The sequence below is a fragment of the Stegodyphus dumicola genome, chromosome 3 (assembly GCF_044657685.1).
Source record: "Stegodyphus dumicola isolate Sdum_Otavi_A_Nest chromosome 3, ASM4465768v1".
NCBI lineage: Eukaryota > Metazoa > Arthropoda > Arachnida > Araneae > Eresidae > Stegodyphus > Stegodyphus dumicola.
This window is the reverse complement of record NC_140770.1, coordinates 269,630,649-269,654,803: the sequence shown is the minus strand read 5'-3', so window position 1 is coordinate 269,654,803 and position 24,155 is coordinate 269,630,649. Positions and strand designations below refer to the sequence as shown.

General features: G+C 30.1%; 1 protein-coding gene across 1 annotated transcript in view; it reads left to right on the top strand.

Moving 5' to 3' along the window:
• LOC118193446 (uncharacterized) overlaps positions 1-24,155 on the top strand; it is a 111,645-nt gene that overhangs the window by 80,402 nt on the left and 7,088 nt on the right. Inside the window, exons 8-12 of the mRNA XM_035364537.2 lie at positions 1,421-1,526; positions 3,778-3,880; positions 7,373-7,539; positions 12,995-13,167; positions 23,868-23,962. Coding sequence (XP_035220428.1) covers positions 1,421-1,526; positions 3,778-3,880; positions 7,373-7,539; positions 12,995-13,167; positions 23,868-23,962 — 644 coding nt within the window. The remainder of the gene's footprint in view (positions 1-1,420; positions 1,527-3,777; positions 3,881-7,372; positions 7,540-12,994; positions 13,168-23,867; positions 23,963-24,155) is intronic.

Genomic DNA, 24,155 nt, shown 5'->3' with positions numbered 1-24,155 from the left:
TGATATCCTTTAGATCATAATTGCTCTTTATTTCATAAATTATGGTTTCATATTTTTAATTTTATAATTTCTGCATGCCATCTTACCAGATTTAAACTGATGATCTATAATCCGGAATCGCCGAAGTCCCGACGAGTCCGGATTAACAACTTCGGACTGTACTTCAGAAGAGCTGTTTTTAAGCAGTATTTGTTAGTTAGATTTGTATAATTACTTACAGTACCCTTTCTTTTAACAACCTCCATTCCTTAAAATGATCTTTAGGTCATAAAAAAAATAAGAAAATAAAATTAATTTTAAGTAACGAGAGAATACATACTACGTGACAACAAGTATCATGACTGGATAAAAAGTCATGCCACTCAGAAGGTCCAGAATTAATTTTAGACAAGTTTATTTCAGAAGGTATGTTTTTTTCAGTTATAGTACATAGTGTGTGTGTCATTAGGGAATCATTTACTAGGCCATAGTGAAAAAAGTCTGAGAGAAATCGCCTTGTATCAAAGCTTACAGTTGTCCCATTTTTTTCAACCTTTTTCCAGTCTCTTGGTAGATCAATAAATTTACTGGTTTTCAGTTTTACTTTCCCCACTGCTAATTATTTTCAACATAATTTTACATATTAAATTTTATTTGATGCGAATCTATTATAGACATATGTAGAACTTCTTATGAAGATTCAAGAAATGTTAAATCACTTAATATATATTTAATAAAATACCATTGTAAAACTTTAAATTCAAGAAGGAGAATTATGGCCTTATTTCATTAAATTTGTAAAATAACTGTTTTGTGAATTTTGTCTTCTCAAAAAAGTTAGTTAGGTTGTCAAGTAATTTTGTCTTTGAGAAACATAATTTTTACCAAAAATTTCAGTGCCCATGCAGCCACCGGGATTCCAACTCTGGCTAATGGGCTAGCTGCTTGGGTGTTATCATGGTTTTTCTCATCTGTAATATGTAATAATATAAGCCAGTTTCCCTTAGAAGGTCCTCCATGAAGGCATCCATTTACTTAAGTAGATAGCTCTTTAGAAATGAATTAAAAAATTGTGTTGCTTTATTATGTTGTTAATGATCTTTTCAGATCTGTACATGAATTAATTTTGACTGAAGATTTATCAAAACGGAAAATGATGTACATTTTTGTAACTTTTGTATAACTTGTCTGTAATAAAAAATAAAATAGTATCAAAATTTAACATTGAGTTAAACACAGCCTAAACATATCATTGAGCTTATTGGGATTTACATTCAGTACAACCTAGTGGCTGTTATGTCTATTATACATGAAGTGCTGCTTGTCTCTTAGTACTTGACATTCAGAATTACCAAGGGCGGGAACATTTAGAAATTGCATTTTTCATTTTTAAGGATAAATCAATTTTTTAACTTTGCTAGAAATTTTGTTTTCTCTTTAGTTCTGCCACAAAACAGTACAAAAGATGTAAGTTACCCAAATCTAAAGATATGCAGAATAAAGCTACTAGCACCAGTGATCCTTTGATGGAAGATGATGCTGTTCAGGTATTTATATTCATTTTTATTACTTAGCAGTGTATGTTTCTAAGTGTATATTTTGAAAAGAATTTAGAGATTACCAAATAAAATAGCTGTTTCTTTATTCTTCTGGTCAAAACATTAATTATTATAATTTTTGTTTGTTATTATTCTGGATTTTTCTATAAAAATTATCACATTATGAATGTTGTGTAAAAGTTTTATATGTTTGTTTTCTTTTGCTGTCATCGAATGTCAAACCAGTTATGTTTTATGATTGCATTTTTTGGTTTTTAAAATCATAAGAAATTAAAAGTAATTATATCTTGTGTGTGCAGCATTGTATTTCTGTTGTAAAAATCAAGCAAGTCTAATTTTGAGTAAGAACAATGAAAGTAAAATTTAATGTAATGAGTGTTGTAGAATTCTACATTTCATATGTTTTAGGGTTTCGTAGTGGTGTCTAAGTGACTGATGCCATGAAACCTTCCTTAGTTAGCCTTGATATTTTTAATTTTTTTCCCAGCAGCTAAATCAGTTAACTGTAAGTTGATTTTGTGATTTTCCATCCTCATTATAAACAGCATGTTAAATTCAAGAACTTTCTTACATCAGAAGCGATAGTCTTTTTTTTTTTTTTTTTTTCTTAGAAGATAATAGTTTGTAGCTTGAATGCTGTTCTCTTTATTTGCATCCCACCCCAACAGGGATTCTGTTTACTATAATTCCTATGTATTTTTTTAAAACTTTTATGCACCTTTTCCAGCACCTGAAAAAGATGATATTGTTTTCAATTTTTAAAAATGTCCTGGTTAAAAAAGGAAGGTGTTGCTCTATCATCATAGCATATGATCATCCATTCGACAAATTTTAATGCTAACCAGTGTAAAAAGAAAGTCATTTAAAACAGTTTAATTAACTTTCTATTCTTTTCAATGACAAGTATTAATCAATGGAACAGGTAATTTAATACAGTATATTGTATTTAATAAAGTTCATGTACTTTTCAATGTAATTAAATATTATTAACATATAAAACTATTGACAATAATCAAACTTAATTGTAGTGTTACATGCTGTATTGATCCAAAAGTAAGATGGGTATTCCTTTTAATTTCCTCTTCTTATATGTATAATTTAGCAGTTAGAAAAAAACACTGAAATACTTATCTTCACAAAATTTCTATTAAGTTATGAATAATTATCCATCATTTTTAAAGCCCATCATTAGCTGAATGGCTAAGACTTATGAATGCTGGTGATTCACCTTGAGTTGAAATTCCAGCGAACAGCATGGCTGCAAGGGCATGTTCGTGATTTTTCTCTTGGGTAATGTAAATCTGAACCACTTTCTTTCAGACAGTCCTCCGTGAAGGCATCTCTTCCATTAGGCACATAACCCTCATATTCTTTGCCTTAATTAACTAAACAAAACCAATCCTTAACTTTCAAATTAAATGCATATATATATATATATATATACTTAGGTTTACTTCAAAGTAAGGTATCCTAGCAGTTGGTCATCCTGATGCTGAACATTCAGCCTTACAAGCACTGACAATCTGTACGTGTAGATCACTGCCTTTACCCTTTGAAAGAATCATTGGCATGTTCATCAAAGCTTTGACTTTTATGTTTTGTGACATCAGTGACAACCAGCCATTTGCATGTCATTTTCTTCCATTTATTGGCATGGTTGCATGGCAGATGTGTATAATGATGAGTGCAAAATGTTTGTACACAGTTTTCAGTCATCTTCTTGTTGCTCCCTTTTTGGGGGAGGAGAGAAGAAATTTTTTTGTTTTGTAATGTGGAATTAAATTGCATTTCATCAGTTAAAAGTCCATGGTATTACTAGTATATTACTGTATTATAAGGAATTATTTTATATATGTATTTTTACTTACTTATCTTTATATAAACTATTTATTGGAATAGCACTAAAATGTTTATTCATGTAATTTTCACTGATCCTTATATTATTTTTTATGCTTATTCTTTTGTGAAGGAAAAGAAATATTTGTATTTAGTTTGTGTATGTGTTAAAATATGGATTTAAAACTTTGAAAGTAAAAGTAAAAGGATTGTTAGCTTGTGCAATTCATCTATTTGAATACTTCAGAAATTTTTTCTTGAAGAATTACAAAACTTATATATGAACTATTTATTCGAATAATTGTACAGTAGATTGACTTTACACTGAAAAATATTAAATCAGAGTTTTATTGTATATATTAATTATTCAGTAAGATATTTGTTTCTAAATTCTTTATTGCAGACACTACGATTAGTATCTGAAACACTGATTAGCCTGACTATTGTATCCTGTGGAATATCACATATTGTCATTGACCATTGTCTAAGAATGACACATGTTGAAGGTATAGTATAGACTTAAAAATGTTTCTTTTGTTAATCCTGTTTAATTTAGTTTGTAAGTATTTTGGGATTTTTCTTTGTTAATTATGTGGACATTAGTTTAAAAATGCATGATAATTATGCTGTTAAATTTTTTTCATTCAAAGCACTTAATAGAGCATATCAATACGTAAATTATTTTGTTGCATGTGTATGAGTTTATAATGGATTGAATGCACACAGAATCAATGATAGCTTGATAAGATTTATTTTCACAAAATAAACAGTTTACAGTTCTAAAGCTTTCCTCAAGAGTACCTGTTCTGTTCTTCTCAATGTAACAGAGCATGATCAGTAGTTACCACTTTAAACTATTAATAAAGTTAAACAGAATGTAATGTAAAGAATGAAGTTCGCGGGAAAATCTAACTCTGAACTAAAAACTGAGAACTGATGCTCTCTTCGGTCTTATATATCTGGTCTCCGGAAATTTTCAATACTTAACTTTCTCAAAATTACTGGAAGGCATATACATTACTGGTACATGTAGAGATCAATTACAGAATCAATTGGAGTTATAGAGAGACCAGAGGAAAATGTGTGCTTTCATGCCAAATATGGTGGCAAAAACTAGTTGCCAAAACCATTGCCAGCTTCTTAAGCCATTTGCCTCATTGCTAAATAGATAAATCAATAAATAAAATTGCTCATAAATTCTGTTCTTACATACAGATATCACACGAAAACATCGTTAAATTGCATTCGATAGCGGTCCAAATGGATATTTTCGTTGAAATATGCTGCCTGAAACTTTTCGCGATTACAATACTTCCTTTTTATTTCGTACAAGGAAGTAAAAATATGAAACTTTAATTTATGAAATAAAGAGCAATTATGATCTAAAGGGTATCAAAATTTACACAAAAAAAAAAAAAAAAAAAAAAAAAAAGCTTAATATTTATTTGTTTACTTTATTAAACATTTCTTTCAACACGCACATGCAAAAAGCATACATTGCGCATAGTCGAAATTAGAAAATTGCAACCAGAAAACTATTTGACGTGTATTCGTGATAACTATAATGATGAAGAATTTGATTTAAATCATATCAAAGACGGAGTACATCAAGATGAAATACTATTAGTAAGGAATTATAAGCCGAATAAAATAAAAACATCTGCCCTCAAGATAAGGATAGTACTGACAGATCAGCTTCAAGTTCATCCCCCCCTCCGCAGAACAGCGTGAAATTGATAAACAGATTTCGGAATGGTTAGAGAAACAAAGGATATGCCTTTATCCATTTTTTGCAGCAATTCCACTTTTTGTTTGATGGATATCAAAACATGCTTTCTCTTTGTAGATCCTTTGGCAGCTCCAGAATCAGAAATTCTTTTTGACATAATCGAAAGTTCAAGCTTACTTTTATAAAATTGCTCTAACAGTCTGCAAAAAATAATAAGCCGGATCCAATTCAAAGATTAAGAAACAACGCAATCTGCAACATTAACTGAAATAGATAATTAGATAATTTTATCTTAGCCTATATTGTCTGTTATACATTAAACGCGTATGCGTAAACATATTATGCGCATGTGTAAATGCATATGCACATGCATAAAGGTATTATGCACATGCGTAAATGAATATGCACATGCAGAAACGCATTATGCGTTGACGCATGCGCATAAAGTTTGTAACTTTTAGGTCCGGATTATTGACATCTGGATTAAAGACTTTTGACTGTATATATATATATAGCATTTGGAAAGGCGGAACTTCCAAGAAAAGACGTCAGCCTTGTCAGCCAATCCAATTCGCTTTAAATATTTCCAGAACATTCTATAACTGTATGTGTAGAAAAGGCAGGAAAAACAACTTGACTACGGGGCTGTGGATTTAATCCCATGTACTTTCAAATAAGAGAACCTTGCCATTAAAAATGAAAAGAACATACAGTTAGAATTTTAAGTGTATTCTTGACCATGGAATTTTATTATTACATATATATATATATATATATATATATATATATATATATATGTAATAATAAAAAAAAAAATATATATATATATATATAATAAACTATTAAAAGTCATGCAACGATAGCTGAAATTTTCAGTTTATTTCTACCAGCCTTTATCTTGAGCTCAATTATTTTCCCTGGGAGTAACAGCATAAGAGGAAGCTAAAATTACAAATGTGTGTCTATGATAATATACTAATCAGGATCATTATCATGGCTTTCAGTAATTTATATCAAACACTTTAGAGCAACAGCTAGCAAGTTACCAGTAATTTAAATAAAAATTATAAATGATTTCTGAAAAACTGATTTAAGTTGGTCATAGCATCAATGTACAAAACAACAGTGAGTTTTGATGGTAACATGATTTTGCATACAATGAGTTTGTGACAATGGCAACTTGATATTATTCATTACTTACTTGCATTTCTTGTGACTATCTCAAGGCTATGTTGTTTTTTATGTACCACCATAAATAATGTACTTTAAAAAAATATTTTTATTACATTTATCTGAACTTCATTCATTATACAGTCAAAAGTCGTTAATCCGGACTCGTCGAGACTTCGGCGATTCCGGATTATAGATCATTATTAAACATTTCTTTCAATGTAAGTTGTTTCGTTTTACGTGATAATACTTTCTCTTTAATTCTATAAACAGTCATAATTTCTTGTTCAGTTACAAAATTCCGCTGTTCAAGTCCCGTAATTGCTGTGCCGAGAATACCGACTAACTTGTCAATCGAAATTTTTTCATTTTCACTAACCTCTCTGTCACCTTCTTCATGTCTTTATCCATTTTTTGCAGCAATTCCACTTTTTGTTTGATGGACATCGAAACATACTTTTGTTTTGTAGATCCTTTGGGAGCTCCACCATCGGAAATTCTATTTGACATAATCGAAAGTTCAAGTTTACTTTTATAAAATTGCTCTTACATTCTGCAAAAAATAATAAGCCTGATTCAATTCGAAGATTAAGGAACAACGCAATCATCAACATTAACTGAGATAGATAATTAGATAATTTTAGCTTATACCGTCCGTTATACATTGAACGTGCACGCAAAAATGTATTCTGCGTTTGCGCACACGCATCTGCACAGTCGTAAAGGTCTTACGTGCACGTATAAATGCTTATGTGCATGTGTCAATACGGCACATGCGCAGAAAGTTTTTAGCTTTGAGGTCCGGATTATAGATCATTTCGGATTATGGGTGTCCGAATTAACGACTTTTGACTGTATTTATAGCTCCTTGAAAACTGATCTATTTTAGTTCTTTTACTCCCTCTTCTAAAACTGACATTTTATCATAAATTATATCTAGTTATATTGTCATTTATTTACTTTTTAAAAGTATAAAATGGAAATTATGTATTGTTGTTACCTTTCAAGGAAACTGAGTACTTTGATTAAAAAAAAAGTCAATTAGTTTTTATTTAAGCTTTTTAAAATAGCTTTTTCATGTTTTCATTTTAAATTTCAGTTCAGGCCTGCCGTATTCTGAAAAAGTTTCAACTTAATTACTGCCCACGTGTAAAAAGAGTGAACATCAGCCAGTGTCCTAAATTGGCTGCAGAAACCTTCTTTCCAGAAATTATATCACTTTCAACAGTTAATAGTCTACTGGTGTCTTTTGAACCATGTATGCAGGTTAGTAAATAAACTACTTAAGATGCTGTAAGAAATAAACTAAAATTTCCTTGCATTTGAATGAATAATTTGTTTTAGATCTATCTCAAACTGATTAATTTATTATTTTCTTTTAGAAAAACCTAATTCCAATTTTATTTATGTGTTGGAATTTTTTTGTTCACAAGAAAATATGATAGTTTTATCAGAATATGTGTGTGTTTTCAGTATGTGCTTTTTTCATGGCTTTTAACACTTCATTTTTAATTTTAATATTTCCTTTCTGTATTCTAAAAATTGCAATAATTTTCCTGGACTACGGCATGTCTAGATCAATCTGTGATACATGGCTTATGCTGATGACGTTGGTAATTGGGAATTTGAACTTAAAGATTTTGAGAACTTTCTAACCTAAACCAAAGTGATCTTCCATATTGGATAAATGTACACTTTGTTTCTGCCTTTGTTGCTAATTAAACGATATTTCGCTGTGCTCTCTTTCTATCTCAACAGTATCATTGTAAATTTTCTTGAAATAGGCATGATTAGAGTGCCAAGTGAATTGACACTACACATGTCAATTTAAATAAAAATGGAATTTAATCTTTAATCTGCCTCAACTGCCAAGTTTCTTAGATATTATGAACTCAACATATTAGCATACTAAGGAATCCTAATTCTTCCTCTTCAGTATGGATCTTTATTAATATGCCATCTACGTGCTTCACCATCAGTATTTTCTATGGTCCTACATCAGTACTTCTAAATTTTGCTTTTATTCCATATATATTTAATTGTAATGAAAGTTTTCAGGTAAAAAAACATTCTTAATAAAGTTAGAGGGAAAAACATGAAAGCAGTACCTTTGGTGCAGGTAGTAATCATCGCCCAAATCATTTATTACTTCAAATCGCTCTTATTACTGCTATTAGCAAATGACTGATTCTTCAGTGCCAAAATATTCTACTTATCAAAGCTTTTTGTAGTTTATCCATTTAATAAATTGTGCATTGTGGCTTTATCATTCAAGTATGTAGTACTTCAATAAAAAGAGTTGATTGAAATTTTCCTATCCGCATGTCCCTGTACCTGTGAAACACTGAGGTCAGAGTTTTTTGTACATATTAGACTTCAGAGTAGCAGAATTTTCATACCTTAAGTTTAACAAAATCAATCTCTAGAGGCATTTTAAATGAGTGAGGTTCATTCCTGAATACCAGCTAGTAGGAGATGAAAGGGGAATTTCTGTATACCATCTTTTTAAGGTTTTCACCTTCAGAATTCTCTGCTTGGGATAGATGCATTATTTTCACAAAGAATTATAAAAATGTTCATGAAATGCTTTTAAGCTTTACACATGAAGCGTCTTTGAACGAAAAAGAAGTGGTAACTGTAGACTGAAGAAAAAGCAAGGGAATTTCATATTTCATTGGTCATTCTTATAAACATGAAGTGACAGATTGACTAAAATGACAAAGGGCAATCTTCCTTTTGACTAGAAATATAAATTTTGAAATTTGAATAAATAACTGAAGCATTTTTTCCCCAATTTATTGTGTGCTTAAATTATTAAAATGCCAAGCAAATGACTTTAACCTGAAAGAAAAAGATAAATTGTTAAAAGATTTTAATATTATTGGTAATCACAAGAGTAAAATTACATTTAAGCTGGGGATTTCCTAAACAGCATTGTGCAATTTACATAAGCAGAGAATTAGAATTTATGAAGAATTAATGAAAAATATTAATGTTTCAAGGAAGAGCAAAGAAATAGAAAATTCAGAGATGTTGAAATTGCTTTTTAAAATTGGCTTCAAGATACGAAGCTGACAATTGTTTCCATTTCTAGAACTGTTTTACTAATTAGCTAAATGCTAGGAGATAGTTTTATATCACCTGACATATGGATCACAAGTTGAAGAAAGAGAAATCCATCATCATTAATCAAAAATTGCATAGTGAGCAAGAAGAAGCAGATCACCATGCAGCTGGTAACATGATAAAACAGGTTTTACTTGAAACACTAAATGCTATGTGTTTTACTTGAAATGCTAAATGAAAGAAAACACTCGAAATTTACAAAACAGACAGAACTGGACTGCATTATAGAACAAAGTGAAACACACACTAAAATTTAAAAGTGAAACAACAGTTGGTTTTTGAGACTGCAGAAAAAAGTTACAGTTTTATTAATTTGCAATATGGGCCCTATTATTAAAAAGATAGCACTAGTTATCTACAAAAGCAGAAAACCTTGATGTTTGAAAGGAGTAAAGAACTTTCCATGATAACAAGGACTCATGAATTACAAATAGCATTTTTGTTGATTTTCTTTTGAAATAGGACAGTGAACAGAAAAATTAAAAAAAGGCTTTACTAATTAGATTACTGTGCAGTGTACACTTCTCTTTCAAAAAACTTTAGTGACTCTTCTTATAAATACTACTTAAACAATTCATCCATTAATTTTAGCGTATTATAAAGCCTTTAAATGTCATTACAGAAAAGATATTCTTAGATGATGAAGAAAAATCAATTTTTGTGAAAGTGAAGGAAGAGATAAGTAAGTTGATATCTCTGTTAGAGGCTTTGCATATTATAGTCAATATAGAAGGTTAATCTCTTAAAATCAGTTAAAAATTATTTCAGATGTGGCTTTTGCAGTGAAGGAAGTTAGGAGGATACATTTTAGAATATGTGTCAATTCACACTAATATTAAGACAACACGTGTAAAAACTGAATATGAAAGTACTAAAAGACTGCAGAAACTCTCAGGAAAAGTCCTGACATGCCATCATCAATGGAATCTAGAAAAGCACTGCAAATTTTAAGAAAAATTCTCGAACTGAAAGGTACTGATCGAAAAAGCTATCAGCAGTTTTATAAATTAAGATTATAATTGAAAAATTGTTGAACAAAATAAAAAATAAAAATAGATAGATTAGTAGTTATAGGGGAGAAAATTTCATCAAGTATGTAAATGTAAAAATATTTTTATAAAAAAATGTAAAAAAATGAATTTTAAAATTACATAAATAGTTTCATTTTAGTATTATTTTAAAATTATTTTATGATTAATCAATGAATTAATTGTAAGTCATTTTTTACTTGAAAAAGTTTAAAACTTACTTAACTCCTTGCAATGTACAAATCATTATCTAATAAACTCACCCACTTAGTAAACTCAAGTACTTTTGGATCAGAAATGATTTTAATAAGTAGCATAAATAATAATAATATGTAATATAAAAATCCGAAATTAATGAACCAAGCCATAGCAGTCAAAGAAACAGAAAGAAAGAGAAAACAACAGTTGTATTCAATAAATATATGTGACAAATGTGAAGCTTAATATAAAAAAAGCAATGTGCAAGCTTAAATACAAAATTAGAATAAAAAAGAAATGTAGCAAATTTATTAGGCAATGCACAACTGATTATTCTGTAGCAGAAGTATATAATATATGCCATTAGGAATTTCCCCCCTTATTTGCACTAATGGTGCCTATGTTTATAAAAATTATCATTTAAATGTTATGAATTATATCAATTAAATGTTATGAATTATATCAATATACTCTTTTTTTTTTTTTCCCTGCAGTAGAATTTAAAGCAACTACATATGTTATCAAAAATGGGGGAAAAAAAAAAGAAAGGTAGTATTAAAAAATACATATATTGCCTTTAAATCACTTGGTTTATAAAACACTCTCAAGTTTTAATTTAGCAGGTAACTTAAGCATTTTAGCCTGCATAAAATGGCAGTACTTTTGAAAACTGGCAATTAGCCAAGCTGTGTGAATGAAAAATTAAAACTGTTATGCCATGTAGCCAAACAAATTAATATGTTTTGCTCACTCACATGATTAATGCTGTGGTTGTAATGTGTAAAGAATGAAAGACTGAATTGGAGATGTCTATTTCTGACATATATATATATATATATATATTAAAAAAAAAGAAAGAAAGAAAAGGAAGTTAGAAATGAAAATAATATTTATTTTCCTTTTAAGTTTTTTTGACATATTTCACACGTAGTCTTAGGTAATAACACATAGTCTTAGATAATAATAATTCCAAGTTAATTGTATCTATGTTTTTATTAAATAGGTACAAGAATTTAAATGTGTAATGGAATGTAGTTAAAAATAAAAGTTTCTTAATAAAACATTTTATCAAGTGCTGCCAAATGGGAAAAGTGGCTAGTAACTTTGATTGCTCTGCCGAAAGGCCGGGTTTCAAATCATGGAGAAAACATGGATCTAAATTGTCTGTCCCTTCATAGAAGAGAATGATGGCCCACCTATTATAAGCCTCCATAATACAGTGCTCACTGCCTCCGACCTTAATAGTGGCCAATGCCCATAACAACTAGTACCTGCCGTTTGTAAAAAAAAAAAAAAAAAAAAAAAAAAAAAAAAAAAAAAAAAAAAGTTAAGTTTTACCTTTTATCTAGAAGACAGTGAAGATATTAAATACCTCTGAGCTGAAATTTTAATAATAATTTTTAATTATTTGTCATTCTTCTCATTCTTATTCCCATTAAGTAAGTAAATTTTCATTAAATCAAGAGTTCAGTCAATCAATAATTTTTATAAAGCTTTGCCTGTGTTTCTTTTTCCTTTCATATCTCATTTTAAAACGTCTGGTTAATGTAGTAAAATAACATCCAGAAATGCTCTTAGCAATTAGCAAGGTGTTCTTGTTTTCATTTAATGATAAAAATTTGTGTTCATTAGGACTAGACATTTTTGCCAATATCTGGTGCATAGGGTTTCTTATGCATATCCAGTATTCTAAAAATGCTATGCTCATCATATAACAAACTAAATTATTTTAAAAGTTATTTCATCTGTACTTCTTAATAACATTTTCTAAAAAGTGTTATTTTTATAATATAAGCATTCTAAATAAAATACACTTCTAATGTTACATAATATATCAATTGCAAAATTTCTAACCCTATTCCTCTGTGTAGTACCATCTACATTTAAAATAAAAATGGAAACTGGTGGTAGTTTTTCCCCCTTTTATTATATATTTAAATATTTTGATACTTTTCTGTTTTTACTATTTTATATTCAAAAAAGAGACGCAGAAACAACCAGTGGGGCTTTATAAATTGAGATCCTTTTTGAGTCGAATTTTAATTTTGTTCACCAGTAAAGATTGTTTTAAGAGTTACTAACAATAAATATTATTTTTATTTCAGGAAAGAAATGAAATCCATTTATGATTTTTTTCTATTTATTTATTTTTAATTTTAAATAGTAACTTATTTTGGGAGAATGCTGTATTGTAGTACAAAGTTTCCAGATTGTAGATTAATTTTGTATGTTTTTTTTATTTTTTTTTTAATTTATCATAAATTATTCAGCAAAAAAATTGGTACTCTTTATTTTTACAAATTTTTATATGTGTGTTGTTACAACACAGTTAATTTTAGCTCAAAAAAATTTTTTTTGATATATTTTAGAGTTATCATCCAATTGATGGTGAAAGAATGATATTTTCCAAAGCAACTCCAGATCAAAGCATAGTTGTTTTTCATGATTACACAGATAATTCTCATGAAATCGTTCAAGCTGTTTTTAAGGAAAGCTTATTAGGATGGATGGAATTGGTGCAAAGAATATATTTGTCTTTGAAGTAAGTTGTATCTTTTTAACATCATAGCTCTATATAAATCAGCCTAAAATTCATATTAGAAAGGAACGAATTTAAAAATTAAATGGGTATCTAAATGGGCCAAACCAGTGTTTCTGAAATTGCAAAATGAATTAAAACAGTGTGTTTTGAATAAATATCGAGTGAATAAAAGTACTTATATTATAAGCATTTTTAATTCAAATGTCATAAACTCAAGGTGCGTTGTTTTCCAAGAATAGTATTTCAAGAAATCTGCTATTTTTTTTATTGGTTTCCTGGTAGTTGTATTGCTTTTTTCATAATCTGTTATAACTAAGACATCAAAGCTCTTAAACATTGGCAGTTTTGTCCATGATGCTGTTCTTAGCAAAATAGACAAACTGCGCTATTTTTATCATTTTTCATTTATTCTGCTTTTATCATTAGTTGCTATCATTTTCCTCAAGTATGATCAGCTGCACCAGTGGCTTAGTGGTTAAGACCTTTGAATACTGGTAGATCAAGTGGGGTTCAATGCAAGCGAGTGGATTGGTTGCACAAGTATTCTCATGGTTTTCCATGGCATGGGTTTCTCATGGTTACTTGAATACAAGCCAGTTTACCTTAAAAAGTCCTTTATGAAGGCACCCTTCGTCATAGCCTTGCTGTATCCTAATAATCTCAAGTGTATCTACCAAAGGTATGTTACAAGAATGTAACATAGATAAAGTCATCGATGAAAATGTGTCCCTAAGCTAAAAGTAGTTGAATGCATAGTACAATTCTATCCTTTTGTGTAACCATTGCATTTTCAATAGTTTCTCCTTGGTACAGTGAAGATAAATATCCTAAATTTTATTATTTTTTAAAATTAAAGTAATTTTAGGTTTATTATCTTTAAAGTATTAAAAATATAAATTTATAATAGTAATTTTTCACTTTAAGTGTTTATATATAATTTATTTAAAAGCAGTTAAATGATTGAAAGACTTTGGGATCATTAAAAATATGTGCTAAATATATTTATTCATTTCAACTATTCCAAAGGATATTATCAACTTTTAAATCACTGTTTCTCAGGCTTTTCATCATCCTGACTCAAGTTTCAATATCATAATCATCCACATATACAGTGTCTCACAAAAGTGATGGGACACTTGTGCTTTACAAAAGGAAACTGTAATAAAATAAATTTAAAAAACATGTAAAAATTTTTTGTGGGTGTGTTTCATACTTAAATTTAGTAACAATTATTACATAAGATACATTTTCTCAAAATATTAATTTAATAAAAATACAATTGTTCAGAACGGAGCAAAAAATGGCTGACATAAGTGATGGGACACCATTAGATACTACTACGTACTACAATAAAAATATTTTTTGGGGTTTTTATTTTTACTCAAAAGCAGTTGGCAATAATTTATAAAATCGTCTGCAGTATTTCTCTCCAGTTTGTTTTGGAAATTTTGTGTTTTTTAGCTCTGTGCAGCCATGAATGCTAAACGAAAAGAAACTTTGCCTGAAATTCGAAAATTAGTTATTAATTTGCATATTGAACGTGGAAAATCTATTAGAGAAACTGCTGAAACAGTTAACTTGAGTCATTCAACAATTTTCAATATCATTAAACGATATAAAAAGAATCATATGATTCAGGATAAAAGAAGACCTGGCCGACCATCAAAGCTATCCAATGGAATAAAGTGAATTATCGTTCGAAATATTAAAAAAAAATCCAAGAATGAATGCTCCTAAAGTTTCTCCTGATTTACAAGCATTATATGGAGTAATTGTTAATCCTGAGACTATTAGAAGAGTAATTCAATCCGCTGGGTATCACGGTAGAGCAGCCAGGAAAAAATTCTTTGTAAGTGAAAAGAATAGAAAACTCAGACTGGCTTTCGCAAAATCCGACATAAATAAGAAGTCTGATTACTGGAATGAAGTTATATTTGCTGATGAGAGTAAATTTAATATATTTGGTTCTGACGGTAGAATCTTGGTGTAGAGAAACCCCAAAAAAGAATTTCACAAACAGAACTTGGTGCCAACAGTAAAACATGGTGGAGGAGGAGTTATGGTATGGGGTGTACGTCGTCCGCTGGAGTTGGTAATCTTGTTTTTATTGACAGTATAATGGATCATTACAAGTATATTGACATTTTAAATCAAAATTTGAAATCTTCAGCACGAAAATTGAACCTTCATAACGATTTAAAATTCTACCAAGACAATGGCCCCAGGCACACTGCTTTGAACGTTAGACTCTGGCTGCTGTATAACTATCCTGAAATAATAAAAACACCACCACAATCTCCAGACTTAAATCCCATAGAGAATATTTGGCAAGAATTGGAATCAAGAATTCGCAAACACACAATTTCTTCAAAGCAACAATTAAAATCAGTGCTTCAAGAATAATGGGGTAAAATCGCTCCAGAAATCATAAAGAAATTAGTCGAATCCATACCAAGAAGATAAAATCATGTTTTAAAAGTAAAAGGAAATCCAACAAAATATTAAAACCTTTTAAAAAGTAAAATTTTTGGATAAATATTTGATGGAAAAGTAAGTGTCCCATCACTTATGTGAGCCATTTTTTGCTCTGTTCTAAACAATTGTATCTTTATTAAATTAATATTTTAATATTTTGAGAAAATGTATGTTATGTAATAATTGTTACTAAATTTAAGTATGAAACACACCCACAAAAATTTTTACATGTTTTTTTAATTTATTTTACTACAGTTTCCTTTTGTAAAGCACAAGTGTCCCATCACTTCTGTGAGACACTGTATATAATTTCTCTGATCTATATCTGGAATGTGATATATCCTTTAGAAATCACTGCTTTTAATATTAATTATAAAAACTAGTACCTCTTCTTATATATTCTTACCTCATTAACTTTTTTACCATTTTTAATTTTGATTATTGCTGGCTGTATTTAGATTGGGTGCATATTATTGTGTTCTACAGATTCATAGATTGGGAGTAATTCATGATAACACTTGATGAGGCATCAAAACACAGTTTATTCACCAGTAAGTGCTATCACACAGGGCATTTCCAAAGAAATGTTTACACTCATTGAAAAACTATGACAATATGCTGAAACAATCAGCAATCAGCAGCCTTCAGGCTATAATGTAAAGCCAGCTTCACAACAAAGCACTAAAGTACAGCTCCGACTCGCTTGATCACTCACAAGCTAATCTCTGAATTCAAGACACCACTTTATCCCTTTACAGGCAGAGTATATATAGCCTTAACCTACCTTCAAGAATATTCCTGAGAAAACCCCTAATGTTCTAGCTCTGTCTGTGCATATTGCCAATTTTGTTGCCAAATGGGTGATTTCATGTCAAATATGGCATTCCTGCCACTTTCTAGCAATTTTAACACCGCGTTTGTGGGGAAGCTATCTCACCGCTCAGCTGCTGGACATTTTGCAACAATATATTATATCAACTAGTTCTGTTGCTAACAATTATTCAAACTTATGTTTTGCCAGTTAACTGTATAGAAAAATAAATAAATAAATAAATAAAAATTCTATTGTAATTTCAGTGATAAATAATTAGGTTAACTAATGATTCAAAATAAAAAGCGTTGCAGCCTTCTTGTAACACGATAAAAAGGAATGACTAAATAACTAATGTAAATCATTATGTTGTGGAAAAAAGTGCAAGGTGAATAATTTGCAGAAACATGTGTCACTGAACTACTTTAGTTTTCTAGAGCTTGTGCATTACACTGCAAATCCTGCCTCAGTAAATTAACCCTTAATTTGGTTTCAAAGTCAAGTAGAATGGCTGCATGGAACTTTTTACTGCTTTTAATTTTTTTTAATGAAGTAATTGTGTATAAGGCAAACCTTTTTCTATTTATGGAAAAGGGTTGTGTATGTAATACTTTGAAGGTAAGTAGATTTAGATTAATATAGATTTTAACATGTTAAAAATTTTACTTATCTACCAAAGAAATCATTTAGCTTTGTTTTGGATTATTAAAATGTTACATATTTTGTAATACTTAATAATGAAGCAACTTATTTTAATATATAAATGGTGATTTTAGCTCAAAATGAAAATGAAACTTGCACTTTATACATGAATAACAAATAAGTTTATCTTATTATTCCTACTTTATGAGGAGAGCTGGTTTCCATGAAGTAGTTTCTACTGCAATCTGAAACCCTGTGCAGATTACAAAATAGAAGCTGAAATCAACCTCTAGAAATTAAATTGATGCGATGCATTAAGTGCTCATATCTATTAGCTGGATTTGTTATTAATTAATCATATTTTAAGTAAATTAGATGTAAAAATATAAAATAAAAAAAAGATTTAAAACTATTAAGAAATGTGCTTGTTGTTTTTAAATAATTGAGTTTTTAAAATAGCTGTAATTTGAAAGTTACTGTAAAAGATCTTATATCACGCTCAGTGGCTCTTAAACCAGTTATTTGCTGGGCTGGCTCTATGGAAGATAGGTAATGTCTAATATTTTGCGCAGTGGCAATACTTGCCATGGTTGATAAATGCATGGTAGTGTGCAAATCTAATAGTCTACTAATTTTGGAGATATTCCACCAAAAACATTTCAGTAATTATAAGATTTCAGCTTCTATTTTGTAATGTGCATAGGGTTTCAGATTGCAGTAGAAACTACTTCATCAAAAACCAGCTCACCTCATAAGGTAGGAATAATAAGAGAAACTTATTTGTTGTTCATGTGTAAGGTGCAATTTTCATTTTGAGCTAAAATCACCATTTATATATTTAAATAAGTTGCTTCATTAATTTAACTATAATTATATCTAACTATAGACTTTGTGAAACCAAGGTTGTCTGTATATTAATAAAGGTTTTTTTCTGCCTGATATTTAAATGTATGGGGTATGTCACAAACTTAAAAAAAAAAAAAAAAAAAAAAAAGTGTGGACTCTTACTTCAAAGCTTAGTGGGGCCAAAACCTCCAAAGTAGTTCCGTTTGATATTATGACACATCTGTATTTGGTGCTGCCACTGTTGGTCATACTTAAAGTCATTTCCTTTGAGTTCACATAAATCTGCCATTTTCTATTTGACAATCAAAGCATATTCTTTTTTAGGCCAGCAGAAGCAGCCAGATCCCTCAAGTAGAGGATATTTCATAAAAAGTAATTTTTTTATTCATTAAAAATTGTTTGGCAGACTTGGCCAATATGCTGCTATGTTTCAAAATCCTTTCATTTTCCCATAGTTTGGCTTCTTTCTTCCCTGTTATTTTTCATGAAGTCTGATCAAAACCATAAGGAGTAGGGCTGATAGATTGTAACCCTAGTAGAAACCCACTCAAACATTACAGTTTCATGAATGTCAAAGAACACAAGTAACACTGTATTAAATATTGAGCATGAATCCGTGCTTTTTTTTTTTATCTTGGGGAACTAGAGCATTTCCACCGCATGGATTGCTGATTTAGCTCCAGGTTATAAATAAAAATCTATGTTTTTTTTAATGTGATAAGAGATTCTGATAAGTCTGAATCATTTTCAAAGTGTCATAACATTTCTGTGTACAGTTTTTGATGGCACTTCTTTTTTCCTTGCAAGAGACTTTTTGTCACAATCTTGACACAGACTTCCCTTGTGTTTAAGTTTTCTGTGATAATCTGCTGTGGGGATTCCCACTTCAAGTTCACTAGTTCAGCTACTACATGCATACCATGGATGTAGAAATTAGAGATGCCCTTCCCCGAATACAGTACTGTTGAGCTTTGGTAGCCAAAGGGGGTGTGGTACTTTTACTTACATCCAGAGCATGTTACCTTGGCGGCAGTTGGGTATTACTTCCACAAAGGACAGTTGCATGCAAATCAAAAAGTAGGGACACTTACATATAAAAGAAACATTCATTGTTGGATTGGTAATAGCAATTAGTGTAGTTTTGTCGCATTGGTAATTTGTGTAGCAGTAGCAATGCATATCATAGCAATTTTTTAGTGGCAACAAATCAATCTTGGTTACCTTTTGATAACTTGCAATCAAAATTTTGATTATGAATTTGTTTTATAAAATTCTAAGCTACTGGACAACAAAAATATAACACTCTTTAAAGCTCAATTTCCTTATAACTAACTGGTACAGGAGTTTTAATTTGTGTACTTCTTTCATTGTCTTTGGTAGTGCATTTGTACTTTTATTTTACATTCCAAATATGAAAATTTTTTAAATAAAATACATTTTTGTCATGCACATAATATTGTAATATGCACTTTTTAAAAATTTTTAAGGGAGAGGCATAATTTTTTCTCATTTTAAACTTATCATTTTATTTTTGTGTAGTTAAAAAAAATAAATAAAATAATTATAAATTTTGAGATTGAGTTCTTCTAATTTTAAAACAGTTTCAAGACATCAAAGAAATCATCATCAATGCTTCTAATTGGTGTATCAATACATTTTACATATGGTTGCATTTTGAATTTCCTTGCAATGTTTAAATTTCAGATATTTGTGAATTTAGGTCAATTAGTTGTTTTAACTGCTTCCAAAAATGAAGCAATGTTGGTGCACAGAGTAAGGCATTGAAAATTGTGGTCTGATTGATGACAATGAGGTTAATGTTTAAGTCTGAAATGGATAGTTGTTATTTATTATATTATCAGAGAACTGTTAAATTGGGTAAAATTGCTGAGGGAGGTATTGAATTCCAGAATATATTTACTAGGAAATCTAATTTAATAATGAATGCATCCCCAAACAGGTTTTGAGTAAAACATTTGAAACTTGATGGTTAAATGTGAGTAAAATTATGTATGTTATAATATTTGTAATTCAGTGCATAGGTCAGCTTAAGTTTTTTAAATAGGGTAAAGCATGCAAGGGCTATCTGCTGTGAGGAGAGAGATGCCTTTGTGGAGGACTTTCAAAGGAAAACTGACTTTGAATGCATATTAAAAATAATGCATGTAATTTTCATCTAATTTGTATTTATACATATTTCTTATGTAAATTCCAATTCTAGTATATGCTAAATTATTGTAAATTACTTTACTCAAAAAATATAGTGAATGCACAGAAATCAAAGATTTGCACATACTGAAAATGAAAAGTATTAATTATATATGAGTATTTATGCATATCCGTGTATACAGCATGCATTTGCCTTTAACAAAATGCATAAATATTTATTAAATTATTTTTAAATGTATTTGAAAATGAAGGATTTATTCATTCATAAATTTCTGTGAATGTTAATGTGAAGAACACTCTGAAATAAATGTTACTCTGAAGTTATTAAGCATATCTAAATTTATAATGATTATACACTTCCGCTCAAAAAATAATGAACAAAGGCAAAGCACAGAATAAAACAAAAACTATTTAATGGATTTGCTTGAAATTGATCCAAGAGGTTGGTGTAGCTTTACTAGACCATACAGCAAACAATATAGGAAAGATATACAAAAACACATGCATTATGACCATGACATCGCAATAGACCAAATGGGTAAAAAAAATATGCAGTGCATCATCTACATCATGCTAATGTAATAAAGCGTATGATACCATCTAGCTGAAATGCTTGACAATGGCAAGCACTGGCAATAGTGTCATTGATTGCTTGTTGTGGCAGTGACACCCATTCCTGTAGTCAGTGTTTGTGAAGGGTATATGGCAGCACACTATTACTTGCTATCCTTTGTCCCCAACATGTCCCACATAAACTCCATGGGATTCTGATCCTGGGATCTAGAAGATCATGGCAGATGTAGAATGGTTTCATTCTCCAGATAACTTTGTACCACTTGAGCTCTATGTGGGCAGGCATTGTCCATCTATAAATATCGTGTTGGTACCCACTGCAGTGATAAAAGAGTGGTGCTACAAGAGGGTGTAGAATTTCATTGCAATATCAGATAGCTGTGACGGAATCAGCAGGTTCATCACAGTTATTGTAAAGTAGTTTACAATAATTGAGCACATATCAGCACCATAGAAGTCGGTGTGGCTCTTTGTTACTATCCCAGCCCATACAAGTAAGCCTCCTCCTCTGTAATGGTTTCTTTTAATGATGTTTGGTGCCCGATGGCATGTCTGTGGCTCTTGCCATATCACTGCCATTCGGGAATCCTTCTGCATGTTAAATTGAAACTCATCCGTAAAGAGTATATGAACCTACTGCTTTGGGTTCCAACTGCGATGTTCACGAGTCCAATTCAACCGTGCTCTGTCATGCAGTGAATACAAAAGAACACAAACTGCAGGTCATCGAGCATACTGTCCATCATCAATCAGTCTACACAACACAGTTTGGCGAGATATTTGGGCTGTCCTGCAGCAGCAGAGAGATGCAGTGTCAACTATCATGCTAGCAGCAATAGGAAATTATCTTCAGCTGTTGTGGTAATCCTGTGACATCCATAATCATGCTTTCTACAGAGATTTTGATCCCTTTTGTAATGATTCCATATGCCAATTGATGATACTACAGTGCACATTCAGCTCAGCGAATTGTCTTGCACCAGTTTGCAATATCCCGACACAATACATTTCACCATGCAGATGGTGGCTTTGGCTCATGCTTTCCACTTTGGCTATTTTAGATTACATGGAACTATCGCTGTTTGCAAACTGACACTCGGGTCCTCCATGCCTTTTTCAAGGCATTGTGTGTCTATGGAATTGTATTTTATGCTAATTTTGGTTTCCTTTTTGTATTTGGCAATGCAGCCTCTACCTCATATGTAAACTATATGTTTTAGTTCCCATTTTTGCATTCGTACCTTTTCTTTTAGCGTTTATTGCTTATTTTTTTAGCATGAGTGTATAATTAAAATAGGTAATTACCTTAACATCTATCTAATTGTAAACATAAATTGAAATTCTGTTTAAAAATATATTTATAAAACTATTTAAGCAAAAACTGTTCATACTGGGAAACAATCTATTAAAATGGGTTGTAAAACACAGTCTATGAGATGAGTACTTAAGGAAGTAATAAAGTAGAATTTTTAGAATGATTATTGTTGAAATGAAGGTTAAAAAATTGTTTTACAAGTATTAAAAGAATTATTTCCTTACGTTCTATAATAATTCAGTTACAAGTTTTAAATAATATTAACGACACCCTCTTCCCCTTCAGAAATACTCATGGAAAGTTAAGTACATGAAAATTAGCAATATTTAACATATTTTATTATTAAATAACAAAGGTGCTTTAATTTGAAAGAAACCAAACAGAGCATTAATTTTAGAGTGACTATGAATTTTGATTTGAAATCTCAGAAGCTGAAAATCATCTCATATGTAGAAAAAACTTTCAGAAAGAAGCTCTATAAATAGAAAAGAAATAATGCATAACTTTAACATTAAAAATTCAATAAACTTTGGTTTTAAATTTTGCAATCATTAACCAGATAAAATCAAATTGCCTTAAAATATCTTTCTAATGTAATTAGCAAAAGCCTGTGAAAACATTTTATTCAAATTAAAAATGTTCTGATAAAAGCAAAGCACTTAATTCCATTTAGAATGAAATATTTTTTCACATATTTAGGACTCTGAAATATTGTAGAAATATATATATATATATACACACATAGTTGTACTTATTTTTATGATGTAATTACAAAATTTTTCCTTGAATCCTGTCAAAAGCTATTAATTGATTGCAAGTCATTGAATGTTTTAATCACCAAGAAAGGTGCATCACTGCTTCAAGGAAATGTATATGAAACACCAGTTCAGCCATCTCATCTCTTTCCTAACTCCATGATGCACACTCAGTTTTCACTCACTGCTGATCATCATGTAAATTCTGTTGACGTTTGTGTCAGTATAAGAGATGCTAGTGGCTTGCCTGAATGATCTTTGTCTTAACACTGTCCCTTCCCTAAAAGAAATATATATATGGCTACTACTCTGGACATAGAAGTATGTATGCCATGGTTAGCATTAAAAATAGTTCCAATCCTTTGTTCCACTCTCAAACCAGCCATTTTCTGTCACAACGAAGTTGAACATGTCTGTAGAGTGAAATTTCACTCAGAACTGCTGAAATCAGTTTAGTTCATGCAGTATGTAGATGAAAAGGAGGGATGGGGCTTTAGTTTTCTATTTACTGCAACTACTTTCAACTGCAAAATATAAATACGGTATTTTTGACTTTAGGATTGGGTAGTACAATATTGTTGAATTCAGTTTGCCTTCTGTAATATTAGTTCCCATGAAAAATAAAATTCTTTAAAAAATAAATAAATAAAAAATAAAAATTTGGTTGTCTTATATTTTGATTAAGATAACTGTATAATAAATGAATTTTAAATCTGTTATTTAAATATTGATACATATTGTTCCAAAAATAAAGTATTTTTTCTCTTGAAATATTTTTATGAAAGCCATACTTATGTAGCTGAACATTTAGAAAACATAGTAGAGTAATTTATAATTTATTTATTAGCATTTCTGATGAACATCAATGTATTATTTTAGTTTTTCCTTTAAGATATTGTTGTTAGATCACTTAACTGTCTATGTTTAATGTGAGAAGCCATCTTATGGACAAACTTTTTTTTTTTTTCCATCATAAAAAGATTTAAAAATATGTTTCTTTATATGTTGTCATCTTAAATGTATGTTAGTAAAATGTTTTTAGATTTTACATTAAATAATTTTCCACTAAAAAAAAAAGGTGGAAAGGCTAACTTTTATCTCTTTTTCTGAATAGCCTTCTGAGAACAAAGAAAATTGAAAACAAATCAATTGCAGAAAATTCCAGGAAGGCACGCTACCCATGGGGCCACGATCTGAGAAGAATTCATGGTAAGATGATTTGTCAGTTTTTCTTGAATCCTTATGCACAGGGTTTGTACGGTCCTTAAGAGTCCTTAGATTTTTTGGAATCGATTTTTGGCCAAACTCAGCAGAAGGTCCTTAATTTTAATCACCTGAAATTTCTGTCTGTTTTTATGACTGCCATTTTGAGAGTGAATTAGCATTTTGGAGGAATATTTTT